The following is an 18,423-nucleotide window of genomic DNA, read 5'->3' on the forward strand; positions in this document are numbered from 1 at the left end:
CTCTTTCCGTCTGCCGGCGCGGCACGCACGGCCAAAACTCAGGCCTTGGGAGCTGAGGTGTGAGGCGGGGTGTGCCTGCCCGCGGCTCCCCCCGCCTCGTTGCCCTTCGGGTTTTGTCACTGAAACCTTGTGCCGCTTGCTTTGCTTATATGACAAGGATCACGTTAAAACTGCTGCTTTCTATTGAATCCCAGCTTCGTCGGGGTTGTGAAGACGGCCTGCCCGACAGTCGCAGCAAGGACCAGAGAAGGACCGTACGGCCATCCGGAGCGGTCCCCTTTGTCCCCGGACCTCAGGGCTGCAAACTCATGCCTCTCACCCTCTCCCCTTGCAGATGGCAGCTCTCCAGAGCCCCTTCTATGGAGATAAAATGAATCTCTTCTCCCTCTGTCAGAAGATCGAGCAATGTGACTACCCACCTCTCCCTGGAGAACATTACTCTGAGAAGGTGGGTTTGCTGTCACCAGACCTGGGGACTCCGATGGCCAGCAGTGGCTCACGAGCAGAGGCATCTTGTGGGGTTGAGCGGCGGTTCACCTCGCCGGGTGGACATTTCTGGGAAAGCGACTCAGTGAGGGGGCAAAGTAGATTAGTTTTACGGGAGAGGTTTCACAGACACCAGTGTGGGCCCCCAGCGGCAGCCTGTGGCCTGCCCACCGGCACCGAATCCAGCAGGAGCTGGCCGGGGAGGCCCCGTGGGCACACTTCTGCCCATCTGGCTCCCACCCCGGTGCTTGAGTGGGACGCTCGCTGCCGCGGGTCGCGGAGACGGGCTCCACGTGGTGTCAGACAACAGGAACCAGATGCGGAGGCGGGAGGCGGCGGGGCCTTGGCTTGCCCCGTAGCCCGGCCGGCCGGCTGCTACTCCGCTCCCACGACCGGAAGCCACGGCAAGCGGACTGGTCTCCCTACTGTCACAGACCTGAGTCACACCTTGGGTTCTTACCGTCAGCGTTCTGCTCTGGGTACAGACGGACAGGTCTGGCATTGGGTCGTGCCAGCTACTGGCTGAGTGTCCCCTTCCTCAGGTCCGTCTTCTTGAAAATAGGGCTAAGGTTTCACCTTTGTGAATCAAATGTGAAGATGAAAGGGCAGGTTTACGACACAGCCTGGCTGAGGGCGTAGACAGATGTGTTCACTTGCACGCTCCCTTCACCGCTCTCGGGTGAGTCCCTTCTGAGTCTCCGTTTCCTCGTCTGTAACGTGGCGATGATCCCAGACTCTCCCTCACAGGGTCGGCGTAGGGATGAGGGTAATGCATGTGATGCGCTCAGTTTAGCACCAGGCTAACACTGACCGGAAGCTACTGTCACGGTAACAGCCCACGTTTATGACTTACCGTTGAGTCCTCCCCGCTCCCCAACTCCCATTTTACTGAGGAAACCGAGACACGGATAGGTTAAAGTAACTTTCCCAAGGTCACGTAACTTGCGAGCGGTGGAGGCAGGATTTGAACCCAGAGACTCCGCCCCCAACCACTGTGCCAGCGTATCTTGATGGCACATGTCTCCAGTACCCAGGTGTCCAGCTGGGATGAGGTGCCACCTGTACAGCTCGCTGCGATCCCCATCCCGAAGGTTCTGAAAGGAGCAGCCCTGGTCTCCCAGGGGCTTGAGCTGCAGAGACCAGGTCTCCCAACGTGCTTGAACCCCATGTCCAGGCAGGCCAGCCAAAAGGGTCGTGAGCCACCCTTCTCTTGGCAGCCTTCATTCTTAAGGCTGTGCTCACTGGCTTTGCATGCTCCCAGAGGAGAGAGAGAGGACCAGGAGTACACATTCCTTGGGTTGTTCGGTACACACTCTCACTTTGCCTCAGTGGTTTACAGAATTCTTCTACGTATCGTTGGAAGAAGTCGAAGTGCTCTGGAGTGGAAGTTGGCAGGAAAGGAAAAACTAGATTTCTTAACCAAGTTAATAGTTGCATTTGGTTTTTCTTTTCTTACCTTTTTTTTAAGTTTATTTTTGAGAGAGAGAGAGAGAGAGAGAGAGAGAGTGTGTGTGTGTGTGTGTGTGTGTGTGTGTGAGCGAGGGAGAGGGAGGGGCAGAGAGAGAATCCCATGCAGGCTCCATACTGAGGGGCTCGACGAGGGGCTCGATCCCATGACCGCGAGATCATGACCTGACCCAGTATCAAGAGTTGGATGCTTAACCAACTGGGCCACCCAGGGGCCCCTCTTTTCTTACCGTTTTAAATTGGGAGGGGTGCCTGGATGGGCCAGTCAGTTAAGCATCCGACTTCAGTTCAGGTCATGATTTCACGGTTCACAAGTTCCAGCCCCGTGTCGGGCTGTGTGCTCAGAGCCTGGAGCCTGCTTCAGATTCTGTCCCCCGCCCCTCTCAAATAAATAAATAAATAAACAAATAGCATTTTCAAAACTTTACAAAATAAGTAAATGAACAAATTTGGAACTCTGTACCATTTAGAAGCTTAGACTTGCAATTTGGAGCAGATCACAACTTCTCTCTGCCTTCCAGACAGAAGCTGAAATGAATGAATCTGCTGAGTAAAGCCCTCAGCCCCCTTCCCTCCCAAGTCCATCATTCCAACTCCGTGACCTCGTACTCCCCAGGGCATCTGGCTTTCACCTCGTACACCCAGCATTTCTAGGCAGTGTGTTAAGGAGAGATGCTTCTTAGCACTGGAGTCACTCAGTACACCTCACTTTTGAAGTTTACATCACCTCTTAGAAATGGGTATAAAGACACTTTATTGTCTGTTTCTCTTGATTTCTGAAGTTTACCAAACTTGCTCTTCTGGCCAACCGCACAGTCCACTCACAGAGGAGTAACTGGGAGTCACAATGACTTTACCCTGATGTGTTTTTCTTGGGTACATTAAGCTGTCAGGGGCCAGCCGCCACCTTCCCCTGACTGCCGCCGGGCTCTGAAAAGTACGTGCTCGTCGTGGGCAGCCTCAGACTCCAGGCGTGTTGGGCTGACCGCAGACTCGGCCTCAGCGCCTGTCCGGGGGGCTTCCCGGTGCCGAGAAAGCGGAACCCCAAAAAGGAGGATTGGAGGAGATGCTCCCGATGCCCGACCAGGAAAAACCTCGTCTGCAGCCCGAAACACCTCAGGTGTGAAACGCGGAGCACGTACAGTAGCCCCGAGGCCTCCGCGTGACCCCTCCGCCCTCCCCAGACTCCCTGAGCGTGGCCACCGAGTCCGCAAGAGCCCCCTTATTGGGAACCAAGAGTCTCTCCGCCGTTGCCCCTGACCCCAGGGCCGGCCAGCCCCTGCAGCACCAGGTATTTAAAACTGCAGCGAGCCCAGTGATGCAAGTTGAGACGCAGGCTTTTTAAGGTCATTATTTTAATTACCATTAAAATAATTGGCACTCTGGCTATCAGAAGAACGAGGCGATCAGAGGCTCAAGGCGCCCCTCCCCCACCCCGAGGCAGGAGCAGCCTTCGGTGTCTGTATAATTAAAAGCTCTGTCTTTCATGAGCACAATAAAGAGGCCAGGGGGTGGGCAGACTGCAGCCCTGCTGCATGTTAATGCATTTATTATCATCAATAAGCCCTCGCCTTGAGTTTTGTCCTCTGGTTTGGGTATCCGCATGACCGACAGCACGCGCGCGCGTGCGCACACACACACACACACACACACACACACAGGCACACAGCAGCGTGGGCAGCTGGAAGTTCACGATTGGACGTACCCGCTCGCGAGGTCTCGGAGCATGGCCTTCGGGGCCGGACAGGCGCAGGACTGGTCTCGGCTGGCTCTCCGCGGTGGCCGTGCCTGCACACCCGTCACTTACTGGAAGTGCCAGCCCTCACCCCCCAGAGCCGCGAGGGTTGAAGGAGTCGAGACAGGTCAAGTGCCGGCAGAGCCTCAAGAGGCTGCTGCTTCCTTACAAATAACACGCAGCGTTCTCTCTCTTACAGTTGCGAGAACTGGTCAGTATGTGCATCTACCCCGACCCCAACCAGAGACCGGACATCGGATATGTGCACCAGGTTGCCAAACAGATGCACGTGTGGACTTCAAGCACCTGAACGTGGACGCAGCGTGCCTTATCAGAGCCGCACCACTTTGCCTTACTTGAGTCTTCTCTCCAAAGTGGCCACCTGGTAGCCTAGATCAACTAAGACAAGAGGGTTCAGCGGGTTCCCCGAGGGGGCCGGGCTTTACAGCAGATGCCGAATGCAGAGCAGCTGGGGGGAGGGGCACTGGTCACACGTTAACTGGTGGTCAAATTCGAAAGTCCTTTCTTTAAACTTTTGTGGACAATCTCAGCTGGGTTGTTACCAAGGGTGAGTGGTTGGGCGAGCCACTGACGCGCCCCATGTGTCTGGACTGTAATGTGAATCTTGAGGATAATTCCTTCAGTGACCTGTCAAGGTTTGTAAGAACAGGGGGGGGTTGCAGGAGACCGTGTGATTTGTAGTGAGCCTTTCAAAATGGTTAGTAGCAAGTTCGGTTTAGCTCTTAGAATCTTTTTTAAAAAATCAAGCTGTGTGCTTGCTCTGTTGTAAAAGGATAAGGTGGAAATAATTTTTTTTTAAGCAGAGTGATTTTCCTAATATTTTATCTATGTTTGTAACTCGATGAATGACGATGAGGAGAACTCAGCATCTGGCACAGAGCTTCAGAAGGCAAATAATATTGGGAAGCCACGTGTGCCTTCCATGCAGTCCGGCTCAGCCGCCTTCTCCTGAACACCTGCCATGTAGCAGGCACTTCTGTCACCTGCTTCAGTGCTGGCAGGTCACTTAACAATCAGTGTTAAGCGTTGTCCTCTGTGGGAAGGAAGCATGGGGTACAAAAAAAAAAAAAAATACAAATATAAAACATGCCCTTGGGCTGTTCTCTGTGCAAGTTCTGGTTCTGCAACTTCCTGCCGCGACCCTGGGCATCTTCCTTAGCCTGAGCCTTAATTTCTTCATCTGTAAACTGGGACTAAGACTATCTACCTTCAGCGTTGCTGACAGAATTTGAAATAAAATCTGCAAGTTACCTAGCATCATCGCCTTGCAGACGATCCCAAAATGGTTGCCACTCCCCCCCCCCTTCACAAAACTGACCCATGGACCATGTAAGTCAAGAGTTAACATACAGCTGTATTATGCGTAGGAAACCAGAACTATGTTCATTTATTTGTTCCCAAATAGGATTAACTGTGAAGACTAATTTATAAATGTGAACTTAAGGAAAACTGAAACTCTGAAGGAAATCGTTTGCTTATACTCAAGTTAATCCTCAAATGGTCTAAGTTGTCACCCGCTGACTTGGTGACAGTTCAGCCCTCCAGCTAGATAGAGACATGCCCGCCCGCTGTTAGCCTTCTGGTCAGGTGGTCCGCTTGCAGCCAACTTGCTGACCAGGGGCCCAGGCCTCCCTGGGGATAAAGGACTTGGGCTGGGCCACTGCTCTGTTTCCATGTGTGAACTCTGTTCTACTGTAACACTGTCGGGTTTGAGACATTTTCTTCAGATGCAGCCTTTGCTTTGTACTTGTTCTCCATGTTTGAAATAAAATGGGGTAAGAGGGGTCACTTCTGTGAATGTGTACAATTCATGGATTCGTAATTTTACAGCAGCTTCGTTTGTCAGCAACATTTCTTGAGGCGCCTTTAAAAAACATTTCTCCGACCCCAGGCATTCTGAGTAGTCTTGGAATTTTCTTCAGCTCCCCAGATAATTCTGACAATGGTCAGCCACAACGCTGCCCTAAGTAATTGCGTTGTTCTCCCTACCCCTCTCTCTGCAGTTTTAACAGGGGGGGGGGGGGGGGGGGGGCTGGACCGAGAGTGGGTTCCTTCTGGAAGACCTTGGTGCCGGGACTCTTTCTTGTGTATCCCAGCACGCCATCTCTAGGGGAGAGTCGAAGCCCTATCTTCCGCCTCGCCTCTACCACTGAAGGTTTTTCTGATTCCACACAGGTTCTTTTAACACCTACTCTTTAAGGCTCTGAGCCTCTACTGTGTCACCCTTGGCAGAATCCGCCTCAGACCCAGATGAACTTGCTTTCTGCATGCCATCTACGTCCAACACTATGAGAGCAACACCGCCTACTCCAGAACGCTCTGGAGGCGTGAGATTTCAACCATTCAGCAGGCCTGAGTGCCTGTGAAATGATGGTATCCCACTCATTACCGACAGCCCCAAAGCGTTCCTCTGACTTCGTGAAACTGGCCCAAGTGGAGCGCACCCAGTTGTACACAGCCACGGAGAAGCAAACCACCTGACCTACCTGCATTTTCTGGGTACTTAGAACTGATCGTCTCTACTTTCTTCCTGTTTGGCTGCTGAGGTAAAAGGCTGTGCTGCCCTCATCCTAAAAAAACAAAGCAAGAAAACCTGGGACCGCCCTGAAGAAAGAGAAGTAGCACAAGGGGTGGGGAGAAAGGTCCATCTGACTTCTGCAACGGATGAGGCCTCACCCGCTTTCAGGAGGGTTACGTTGCTCTCACGCCTGCTTGAACGCAGACTGGCACTCGGGCCAGGTCACTGAGCCTTGGTGGCCAAAAAAACCGCACGACCCCCAGACCTCAGCCACTCAGTTTGGTTTTCATTTTTTATTGGGTTTCATCAGCACACACTGCCAAACGAATGTCTCACGGGGGAGCCTCCACTGCCCCCCCTCCGGTAGAGCAGTAACCCCGCCACCCCAATCCATGGACACCATTCAGGAAGTGTCCATCGTCTGCACGGTTTCTTCCAGCACCTCGACTTCCAGGCTAGTGACCCTTTCCGTGAGGACTGCGGTGGTCCCTTTCTCACACCTGTACCGGCCAAACCTAACGGGACAGAAACAAAGGCCGAGTTAGGATCTCCTCAAGGGGCCCCACACGGGGCCGGAGCGAGGGACATGCGCTCAGGTAAGGTGGCGAACAGCCCGGACGCAGAGCCTGGCTCTCCTGACTCCCTGCTCTGTAGCCTGGGGGGGGATTCACTCAGCCGTCCCAAGGCTCGCTCTCCTCGGTGCTCAAGTGCCACAAAATAGGGACGCCTGGGAGAGATGTGCATTAAAAGCACTCCTGCAGAGCACCTGGCACTTAATGGGCACTCAGATTTCCTTCCCCACCACCTTACCATCCCCAGAAGATGCTGGAAAACACTTGGTCATTTGCCTTCGAGCATCAACCTCCCAAGAGCACCTTTCAGTATCAGCGGGAAGCAGATCTGTTAAGCCGCCATCACCCTTCTCTTGTATAGAAAAAAGGATGACTTAAATGTTATCTTGAACACTTCAAGAACATTTTAAGTATAAAAATGGCCCACAGCCGCACTCTGGGCTTGTCACTGTTGACGACACCCTTGAGCCTCGAGGAGGGTGGCCTGCTGCCTGTGGCGGCGTGGCAGATCACCGCGACGACACTCCCCACACCTCTGAGTCGACAGCGGTTTCTCTGAGCACAAGCAGTCTGTGAGATCCACATTTGAGCTGCTAATTCTCACACTGGGGCCAGGAATTACAATATCGTCAAACAGTACAAATCCAACTGTTCCTCTGGTCTGTCCCCAGCTGGGACATTATTTCTGTCAATCTGGCACGGACTAACAGAAGGCTGCTAGCTGTGCCATGACCACGTGCTCCTCGAAAATCACCCCCTCGAATGGGCACTTGTGCTCAAACAGGGAGCAGGAAGCAGAAAAAAGTGGGTGACGTCAGAGGAGCCTGAGCAGCAAAGAATGGCTGGCCGCGTTTCTGCCAAACCTTCGGGTCCCAAGGAGGGACCAGCAGCACCTTTTAAAGATGTGCCCCACCCGCCCGTGCCAGTGTGAAGACGTGGCTCCCTCCCCCAGACCGGCCCTTGGCAGCCTGTCCTCTTGGAGCCAGAGCCCCACGTGGCTGTTGCGCCCAACTCCTCCGAAGCACAACATCTGTGGGAGGCCTGGCCGCGGGAGCCGCCCCGCCACCCTGGTCATGGTGCCTGGTGTCAGCATGCAGAAAGGGCTTCCTTCCCGGAGCAGGGCTGCGGAGGGCTGGGGGCAGAGCCGAGAGGAAGGTGCGGGGCCGGGTCTGCACCTGCCCAGGCCTGAGGCTCTGCCCCCACGCTCTCCCCCCGGACTGCCCACTCTGGGAGAGGTTCCCCTACCCCAGGGAGTGCCCCGGCGATCAGCCACTGGCAGAAAAGGTGACGGGAAGATCCCAGAGTACACACTGTCGTCACAGGGCCTGACGCCACATGGCACCTGCCTCAGGGCCCAGGCACCGAGGAGCGAGCAAGCTCCATCTAGAGAGCAGGCTGCCCACACCTGCCACGGGCCCAGCACCTTTCACACCACCTCACTGAATCTTCACAACCAGCCGACGGGATCATTTTGTTTCTGTTCTCGTTCAGTCTCCTTTCCAGAGGAAAGCCAGCGTCTCCAAGAATTAAGATGTGCTACTGCTGAGCACAGGTTCCTCATCCAACACAAATACTTTTCCGTGGCTCAAACATGGCTTCCGGAATCCTCACCCAGGACACCGTTCAGCCTGGATGGAGTGTAACCATGCCCCCTCCCCGAACTCTTCGCCACGGACTTGTTCAGCTCACGAAGCATCTTGCAAATAATAGGGGAGGCAGTCCGTCAGGGAGCTTGGCAAAGCCTGCTCCCCCAGTACGGCGCCAGGTACCCCACAGGTTGTTAGAGATCACCTAATCGAGCTCCATCATTTCAAAGACTGGGACACTGACACGCCCAAAGTCACACGCCAGGCAACGACATTTCTCCAACCCCTGAGCGAGAACTTCTTGCTGCTGAGCTGCCCTACCCTCCATGAGCACACGGGAGTTCCCACAATGCCGAGAGCAGTGCTGGTTCTCAATGTTCTACTCTTTCCTTGGAATTAATCCCGATTTGGAATCTGGGTATGAGTAGTGAGCGTTAAAGTCAGCATTCCAGAAGGTGCTTGCCACACTCTGGGCTAGATGTGGGGCGAAACGGAAGTGGTCGAGTTTATAAATCCTGCCGTGCTGCATTCGCACGGACACGGCTGGAAGCAGCGGTCAGGAGCCACGTCTTGAGCCACGCGGGCCACAGAAGAGGCCGGGAGCCAGAGGACGGCCGGACGGCCACGGGAGACCGCAAATGAGCAGCTCGTCTGCATGCTCCAGCCACGAGGGCTGGAAACCTTCCACTTCTGTTCAGCAAATCGTCTAGAACCCTGTCCCCCAGTCCGAGCCCGGGCCGCACCACCGGCACACAGAGCCTGCTCGGCACATGGCCACGGGCTAAAGGACAGGGCTCCCTGGAGGGCAGGAGGCACCAGTCAGCTCCCAAGACTTTCAGAGACTCCTAACGAATGGTTTATAACTGCTTGCGACTCCTGGACCACTCTGAGAAAAGCTATGGGCTGGTTTCCCCAAAAAATGCTTCTCACAGAATTTCATACAGAATTCAGGGGCTTCTTTAAGAGAGCAGAGAAAGAACACCAGGCAATTCGAACCTCTCCCCCACAACCCTCCAGGGTAGGGCTCTTTCCTGGGCCCTGCTCTCCCTCTCCCACCAACATTTTCAAATTAAATCACTTTTCTACACCTGACAGCAAATAAAGCAAATAAGGACTCACAGGTCTGCTGTGTAAGGCCGGCCCAGGGACACTGGATTTACTTAAACCTAATGTGGCTAACAGTCAAGAAAACCCAGTTGAAATGCCACGGAGAGATTGAGAGTGGCCAAGGAAGTTAGGGCCACAGGCAGAATTTCATCTCCTTCACTCACCTAGTCCCCTTCTTGTTGGGCACGGAGTACGGGCGGAGAAAGTCCAGCTTGCTCTTGCTGATGACACAGAGATCAATGTTACTTCCAGACCCCAGGTCATTGAAGATGCCAGCTGCAATGGCTTCACTCACCAGTTTCTTGGCTTCCTCCTCCTGAGAAAGAGAACAGCAGCAATAATGTCCACGGTTGCTCTGAGGGCCTGCTCGGACATCCACAGAGTGCTTTCACAAGCAGGGCACGGGATCACCTGTGAGGCAGACATTTTCCATGCCCGTTTTATAGATGAAGAAGAGATCTCACAGTACCACAACAATGTGCTGAATGTTCCTCGAATGGCAAGTGCTGGAACCAGGTGTTTCAAACCCTTTATGCACGTACCCCTTCTTCAACATGCTGCTTCACATCAGATAATCCCTGCATAACCGAGGACTGTGGGCTGGCAGACAGCAACGGGTCATCTAAAAGAGGGGTCAGTACACTGTTCTTGTAAAAGGCCAGGAAGTAAATATTTTAGGTTTTGTAGATCTACTGTCTCTGTCATAACTACTCAACTCAGTCATGGTAGCACAAAACAGTCACACTCAATATATAAACAAATGTGTGTGGCTGCGTGCCAATAAAACTTTATTAACAATAGGCGGTGGGCCAGATTTAGCACATGGGTTGTAGTTTGCTAACCCCTGGTCAAAAGTGTGCAATAATGGTTGGAACCTGCCTCCAGGTAACATAATGAAGAAGTCAGTATCACGGGGAGGGGGGGGTGGTAGGACACACACCAAAACATTATAGTTCTAGGAAAATGGTGGCAAAGCCAAGGGCAGGACCTCTTACCCAAGAAAATCTACTGCCTTCTAATAAAGAGTCTACGAATTCACTGAGGTGACTCATTTCTTTGAATCACTCTCTCTTCTACTCATTTTAGAAGCAAGTCTAAGTCACCAACAGTTACTTAAGTGGATTAATTCATTTCTTACCTGAGAAGGCCTCTCACACGCCAGGTCCTATGCTAGAAGCTAGGGCTGAAGTGATGGATGAGGCCCCAAGGTCTCTGCCCTGTAGGGGTTTAGAGGCCGGTGGGGGTATGAGACTTAAGTAACTACAAGGCAAGTGTGATATGGGCTAACAGATAACTGAGAAGGAGCCGTGGGAACACCAGCCGGGTCAGCAAAGCTTCGGGAAGGGCTGAAAGGCCACGTGCCTGGCATGTAGAAAACAAGGCAGTAAAACCAAAGGCAGGTAATGGAGGCAGCACAGTGGGACGTGGAGAACATGAAATACAAGTTCTCCAGGCAAGAAGGACAAAAAACGAACCATTCTCCCAAGGAAGGGACTCTAACCTGTGCTGCCCCTTCCTAATCCACTAGCACGCGAGTGCCTAAGCGTGCAAGCTGAACTAAAGAGCTCATCTAAATACCACCCTTTGAGAAATATCACTCCCTGCCCCAAAGGCGTCCTGAGATCGCCGAAGGGCAGATTGCTGACTTTCCCTGACGAAAGGATCTGAGGCACTCAGGGCTCCTGCTCCTCTGCCTGCCCTAGGCCAGGAAGTGGGATTCCAGTGACATGAGCGCCCTCTACAGACTCGGAGAAGGACAGAGAGGGCTCTGCTGGAAGTGGGATCCTCAGCAACCCAGCAGTAGGAGCTGAGGGGTTATTTGGATCTTTACGCCACCAGGTTTTTTCACTTCCTGAGTGGCACCCATGTGGGACCAACAGAGCTGGTTTATCTCTTGTGCATTTACGGCCCCGTGAGAATCCGTTCACAGAGGATCCTCTAACCAGGAATTCTCTCCTGGGGCTCCCAACAGGCCAAAAGCCAGTGAAAGTGGTAGCAAAGCAAGCATCTTAGGGAGATGGCTGCTGCTACCAGACAGACAGCAAAAACCAACCAGTAACTTAACACACTTGCTCATTAAGCCTCATTCCAACTTGTTTCTCTTACTAAATGGCTAGTTTGCACATGTGCGCATGCGCGTGTGTGTAGGGCACCTTCCTTATTCCCCTGCTCCCGACCAACCCTCTCCTCTTCCTTTCTCTTCTCTGTTGTTTGAGGATTTCCTTTGCTCTGTCATCACGGCTTTTCTCGTCACTGCTGCCGGTGCCTCGAGCCAGCCAACAGCACCCGGTGGGTGCCACAAACCCTACTGGCAGCACTCAGGACTGAATGCAGATTTTGGGGACGGGGATGGGGGAAGACTTCGAGGAAACGGAGATCTACCCATGATATCAGGCATGCATATCTAATGTCCATGAATTAAACTGGGCACACAGATACCAGAATGCGACAGTGCAGAGATCACAGGTGAATCTGCCTCTATTTTGCAAATATTCTGTAATGTAAATAGATGAACTTAAATAACTTAAAAATGTACAAAATGTACTATGTATAGCTTGATTTATTGATAAATTATCGTGTGTGCTATGGTTTAAGTATAAAAGGCTTTTAAAAATTGAGAAAATATGCCTTTTAAATTCTTCTCCTCCCCACCAATTCTAGAGAAGATAATTCCTTAAGGAAGAAAATCTCACAAGCCTGCAATCTTCTTTCCAGTCCCACCCCCATCTCATGTACACAGGACTGAAGCTGCCATGAAATGGAATGAACCTTACATTTTATTGAGCACCAACTACAACGTGTCAAGTGCTGAGTCAGGCAGACTGCCAATCATCGTTTTTACCTCTGCCCTTCACCCTCTTCTGAAGTTAGTACTGAAAAGAAACTATAGCTGAGAGGGTGAATGGCCTGCCCACGGTCACCAAGCTAGTAACCAGTAAAACAGGTCCACTGGACTTCAGAGCCAGAATGCCACAGCACCACACCAGCTCACAAGTAACCTGCTCAGCTGGGGGCTGGGGACTGCTTGGTGACTTAGGGACAGTGGACAGCAGGTTCCCTGACTCGGGGTATGTCACTCCTCAATCACCTAGGATCTTTGGAAGCCGGGGATGTTCAAGAGAAGGATGGTGGCTGCCAACTAATCTCTGGGCCAACTAGCAGTTCTCCAGTGGTCATTTCCACAACTGGTGGGGGAGCACCTTGCCCACAACCCTTGCCCACAGACAACGCCTTACACATTTCTATACTGTAATAATATGGTAGAGATCAGTACTAAGAAGCCATGTCTTATTTCCCATGTTCCCCACCCCCCCCCAAAACCTGTCAAAAGGCGAACAGGGTGAAAATTACCAAGGACTTGTTGTCTACCCGTTACTTACACAGTTAATGTCTTCAACAAATATTTAAAAGACACCTACTATGTTCCAGGAAATGCTTCGTATGTCGAAGACTCTTTTACCACTGTATTTCCATACTCAAATTCTAGACACATATGCAAATATGCTACTGGGCATATTCATACTGTGTTTTCTTTATAGTGGAGTTTCACAATTAAACAACTCTTGTCTTTAACAAGTTCTACCAAATATTTAAGAATACCATCGAGAAGAACCACAAACTAAAAGCAAGAGCTGGGGAAAACACCACATTTTTATCCATCTCTGGCCCACAATAAATGCAGGAAGCACCGTTTCTTCCTTTAGGATTCATTCTTCATAGAGAAATTGCAGCTCCCTTTTCTGGAAGCCGTGGGATAACCTGTGTTCTGAGGAGCATCTGCCCAGGGACAGCTGCTACAGAGGGGCTCTGACGAGGACCCTGCAGAGCCCGTGACCCCAGCTGGTCAGGCCCAGGTGCCATGCTCTTTCCCACTGCCAGGCCGGCGTCCTCCCCCAGCCAGCTGCTCATGGATTTACGTTGCTAGTCACAGGGGAACTTGGATTCAGTGTGCACACCAACCAGCAGGACTCATCCTGGCTTCCGGAAAAATGGCCCTCTGGCCCAATGGCTGCTTCCTTTTACTTTGAGACCCTCAGCCAAAACACCACCACCTGGTGATTAAAAGTTAACCTGGCAGAGGTGGAGGCAGAAAGACTGGGTCTGAACCCCGTTTCTTACTTACTGCTATGCAAACATAGACAAGTCACTTCACCTCTCTGAGTTTACTCTCCCCTCCCTGTAGTACGGTGATGACAAATTAGGATTTACCACAGGACTTCTGCAAGAATTAGAAATAAGGTATAGAAAGCACCTATTATAGTGTCTGGCATATAGCTGTTGCTTAATAAAAGGCAACTTATTTAATGAAGCAAGCCAGAGGGCTCCTGGAAGCACAGAGACCGTTTATCTCTAAGCAGCAACCGCCTGGACCAGACCCCAGGCCAGGAGAAGGAGGTCCAAACAAACCTGCTGACGAATCTGCACCCAGTTCTGTGAAGAAGTTCCTGTAATAATTAATCCAAGCAAAAAGCACACTCCCTAAAAGTTCAGAGAATATAAAAGGAGCACTTCCTGCTTTATGGCTACAAAGACCAAACTAACTGGGAATATCAGTCCCCCGGGCCACCCCGGCTTCTTAAATGAGATTACAATAAGAGTGATGTACTGTACTACAAGTCAGCTGTGACAAGCAGCACTTTATAGAGCTATCTGTTTGTCTCCATCACTGCATCGTGCAATGTGTCCCTCGACTCCAATGTGCAGCTCCATTTACCGCTACATGACAAATGGGCAGCACTTGTAAAAGGCACAAAGAGGTCCACGTCGGCCATGTAATGGTCACCACAGCTGTACCCGAGTGCTTGAGGGGACAAAACAGACCCCCAAGTTCATTAAACTGACCAGTAATGGATCTTTCAAAAAGTGCCTTAGGAATCGTACAGAAAAGGCTAAAATAAATAACTCAGCATGGAAGGCTAATCTGAAATGGTGTTTGATAAATTATTTATAACACAGGCGATTGTCTGCATTTAATATTGGAGCTACTAGTAGCATCTTTAAAAGATGATTTATGTGTTGTAATGCCATTAAACTTTATATTGGCCCACTGCTAGCTATAAAGTCTGCTGAGATTTAGAGAATGAGTTTTAAACTGTCACTGCAACATCATAGGAGATGGAGACTGTATTAAATCTTTACTTTAAACCTGTTATCTAGAGAGTTGCATTTTGTAGACACTCACAAACTGATAGATTACCTCGGCATCCACTATGGTGCAGGTCCAAAATAGTACTGCAAAGAAACTTTTCCACATTATCCTTGCCTACGGCTACAATCGAATTTCTCTTCCCACTTAAGTGATTTTTAGATTGGGAATGTCGCCAGAGGAAAATGCAGGTGCCCCAGCCAATGGGCACCCTGGACAGTTCAGCATCAAATTACTACCCTTTAAATAAACCCTCTACGTTCTACCATTCAGTTACGCGTGCTGAGCAGCGTTTTACATGCATTAGGGGCGGGCGAAACATTAAATGTGCATCTGATGGAAACCCTGGCACACTACTTTTAGATACGGCTTTGGAGTGTGAGAGCACCTGTGATGGCAAGCCATCCGAAACAGCTGACTTGACCTAGAACTTTTTTAAGAATTGAGAAAGAAATGCAATGGGTTATTTACCGGGAAACTTGGCCCGTTTGTGTGGCTGAGGCACTGAATGAAAAAGGAAGAAACACTCAGCCTTCTTCACGAAGAACAGGGCTGCCCTGGCTCTCCTGGCTTTGGGGTACCGCAGGTGCCTCCCTTTGCCCTCCACCCCACCGTCCCAAGGGAGTCAGGGGACAGTGGCTGTCCTACCTCTGCTCCGGGGAGAGCTGTGGATGGCGACACAGCTGAACTCTCTCACAGCTTCCGTCACTTTTCCTGTTTGCTAGGAAATCTGCAAGGACCATTTAGTTCATGACAGTTTGCTCCTTTACTAAAAACTAAGAATTTTAGCCAAAGAGAACTGAAGCAGTCCAAATTCATCTTGGGAAACCTGCATTATCTTTTGTCACTTCGATTTTCTCGAAATGGCAAAAACTGCTATTGCTCTGATGATCCGCAGCCGAAAAGATTACAAGTCCAGGTGTGTGGTGAGAGCCTGGGTTCAAACGAAAGGACCAAAATCACCCCGTCTCCATCCCCGGATCCCAGGCTGCTAGCACGGGGCTTGGTGCGGATGTCGACGAATGAAAACATGAAACACCAACTTCAAACGCATTCGTGGCTTTGCCAAACTCAGAGATGAAATGAGTTATGAGACAGATCAGACCAAAAGGGATAGTTCCAGAAGTGCACCAGTCCCAACTGGGGACCAGGGAACAAGAGCACTCAAAGACCCTTAAACACGTGAGAGGAAGAGGTTTAAACATAACGTTCCACAGTGACCTGTGGACACGCCAAGGTTCTGCCTATGCCACTGATGCAGCCTGAAGGAGTCATTTGTGGCTGATGGCTGAATAAAATTTAAAGAGCTCAAAAAAGTCTTTAAAACAGTCCCCCCCACCACAAGCAGAATGCTTCCCGCACTGTGTAACAGATGTGACGTACCCCCCGTGTAGCCACATATTTTACGGTGGAAAAGGTTAATTTTTTTTCAGACTGGGCTATGTGACAAAAGCAAAGGTGTCCAAGTTTTGGTTGTGGCTCGAGCTGTTGGGGTCCACGGGGCCCGGCCCGCCGGTGTGATCCTGCGGGTTGTCAGGCATAACTGAGGTGCAGCTGGTGGGGAGCGAGGCAGTGACTGTGTCTTTAAGGTCTACAGGGTGCTGCCAATTCTTTCCCCCACAGCTGTTTGGGCACCCAGGACCCGGGTGATGCAAACAGGGAAGGACCAACCTGCGGGGAGTGCAGGAGTGATTTCAGAGGTTTTCAGCAGGGATGGGAAGGGGTGTTCACATTCAAGGAACTACCAACAACGCCACTGCCAAGCTGGCCTGTCCCAGATCACTGAAGGATGCAAGAGCCTGATCACAACTCAGGGCCAGGAGAAGAGAGGTCTGAGGCTGCAGAGCCAAAAGGGGCCAGAAGCTGCCACTACGGAAAGAGAAAAGCCAGGACAGCTGGGTCACTGACGGACACGGCACTGAACTCTGGGAGCCACGGGGTGCCTGTTGGAAGAACAGAGTTAATGCCTCTGTCCAGGGGCTGTTGGGAGGAATAAAGGGACAGAAACGTCCCCGACGCACAGATTTTACAAACAGAATTGTTAGCAAGTTCTAGGGTAGAAGGAGAGGCCAGGGTGTGAGAAAACAGGGGAACCCACCACGTCCCTGGGTCTGAGCCAAATGTTTACATTACTTAGTTAACCCTCCTCATCGTCGCCTGAGAGCAGAGGAAACTGAGGCTCCAGAAAGGCTGGCTGACGCACTCATGGCACACGGCCGTGTCTGACTGGGAGTCAGGGATGGGTGCCAGGTCAGTGCCTTGCATCACCAAAGCCTAGGTGCTCCTATCCCGCCACAGGAAAATCAGTGGGGAGCAAGAGGTCTTGCTGGATTCTGAGACTGTGAATGGAAGGAAAAACACCTAAGCTTCCAGAGGGAAAAGGACCAAGAGAGACAGGAACATATTGCTTTCTGCAAGAAGAAGAAATCAGCGTTCACAGCATATGTGTATACAAATATATATTTCCAAGGCTGCAGTGAATCAAATATAATCAGAGAAAAAAACAAGACTGGATTTAAAGAAAGAGTAAGAAATATGCTCAACAATCCTCCAAATGAAAACCAAGTTGCCCCAGGTAGTAATAAGATCTTCATAATATTTCTCTCTCTCCAGCGGTCAGTGATAACTCTGCCAATAAATTCCTGCAGATGAAAACACAGAGGGGGGAGAAATGAACTGAATTTGTTCCTTGGGTCACAACAAAGATAAAAAACAAGAGCCACACTCACATTGAGCCTTTCCCACCTCCAAAGTCTGGAGGACAGAAAGCACTGCAGAGTGCAGGGCACATGTGGGAAGGTTATTACGGGGCCTGTGTTATAGCACAATCCTGCTTCTAGAGTCTCACAAGGATTATGAAGGACTAGAAGGAGATCCATCGTAATACAGAGCACCTTTGTCTGAGGAAGTTTAAAGATGACCACGTACGAAGCAAATTTCAAATGATGCAAAACCTCTGAAAGAAATGTACGGGTCAGCTTGGTTCAGCAAACATTTACTAACGCTGACACTCCTATGCTCCGCAGACACTGTGCTAAACACTGGAAATAAGGTCTGAGCAAAGACCTTGCCCAAAGTGTAGAGTTGAGAAGGGAAACGAGAAGATAATCTCACTACAGGCCTGGGTGGCTCAGTCGGTTAAGCATCCAACTTCTACTCAGGTCATGATCTCGCAGTTAGTGAGTTTGGGCTCCATGCTGGGCTCTGTGCTGATGGCTCAGAGCCTGGAGCCTGCTTCGGATTCTGTGTGTGTGTGTGTGTGTCTCTCTCTCTGCCCCTCCCCCACTCACACTCTGTCTCTGTCTCAAAAATACATAAACATTAAAAAATTTTTATAAAAGAAGATAAGCTCACTACAATGTGGTAAAGAAGTCTTAAGAGGCAGGCCTGATGGGAGAACTACAGGTACAGAGGTGTCATGGGGCTCAGGTGATGAAGACTGGGCTGAGTCTTGACAATACAAGTAAATGATAGCCAAGCCAAGGGGCAGAAGTGATGGAAGGAGTAAAACCATGACAGTGGGGAGGAGGAGAAAGGTGTGGTCAGGTAGGTAGTTCAGTGTGGCTGAATGCCAGAGAACCTCACGGGCCCTGCATGTGAGGTGGTGAGAGGAAGTGGAGAATTTTAAGCCGGCAAACGATGTAGTTAGGTTTGAGCTTTACGAAACCGCAACCCAGAAGCAGGAGGGGAGGAGAGGCCAAAGCAGGCGAAAGTGGAGCAGGTGATTATAGCGTTCTCAGTGAGATGGCGGTGGGCTGGCAGGGGCAGGGAGAGGGACCATCAAC

The 18,423-nt window shown here is 51.0% G+C and overlaps 2 protein-coding genes across 5 annotated transcripts in view; one reads left to right on the forward strand and one right to left on the reverse strand.

Moving 5' to 3' along the window:
• The window catches only part of NEK6 (NIMA related kinase 6), an 85,861-nt gene extending 80,364 nt beyond the window's left edge, over positions 1-5,497 (forward strand). For all 3 annotated transcript variants that reach the window (XM_023242702.2, XM_006939451.5, XM_003995858.5), the window contains exons 9-10: positions 335-448; positions 3,888-5,497. In XM_023242702.2, coding sequence (XP_023098470.1) covers positions 335-448; positions 3,888-3,998 — 225 coding nt within the window. In that variant the 3' untranslated portion in view covers positions 3,999-5,497. The remainder of the gene's footprint in view (positions 1-334; positions 449-3,887) is intronic.
• A 1,004-nt stretch (positions 5,498-6,501) lies between these two features.
• PSMB7 (proteasome 20S subunit beta 7) overlaps positions 6,502-18,423 on the reverse strand; it is a 58,885-nt gene continuing 46,963 nt past the window's right edge. Inside the window, exons 7-8 of one of the 2 annotated variants that reach the window (XM_003995859.4) lie at positions 9,657-9,808; positions 6,502-6,742 (exon numbers count right to left, since the gene is read on the reverse strand). In XM_003995859.4, the coding sequence (XP_003995908.1) occupies positions 6,631-6,742; positions 9,657-9,808 (264 nt within the window). In that variant the 3' untranslated portion in view covers positions 6,502-6,630. Of the gene's footprint in view, positions 6,743-9,656; positions 17,281-18,423 lie in introns of those variants that run through there. The other variant, XM_019816496.2, reaches the window with a different exon arrangement.

This window comes from Felis catus, chromosome D4 (genome assembly GCF_018350175.1).
Source record: "Felis catus isolate Fca126 chromosome D4, F.catus_Fca126_mat1.0, whole genome shotgun sequence".
NCBI classification, from domain to species: Eukaryota; Metazoa; Chordata; class Mammalia; order Carnivora; family Felidae; genus Felis; species Felis catus.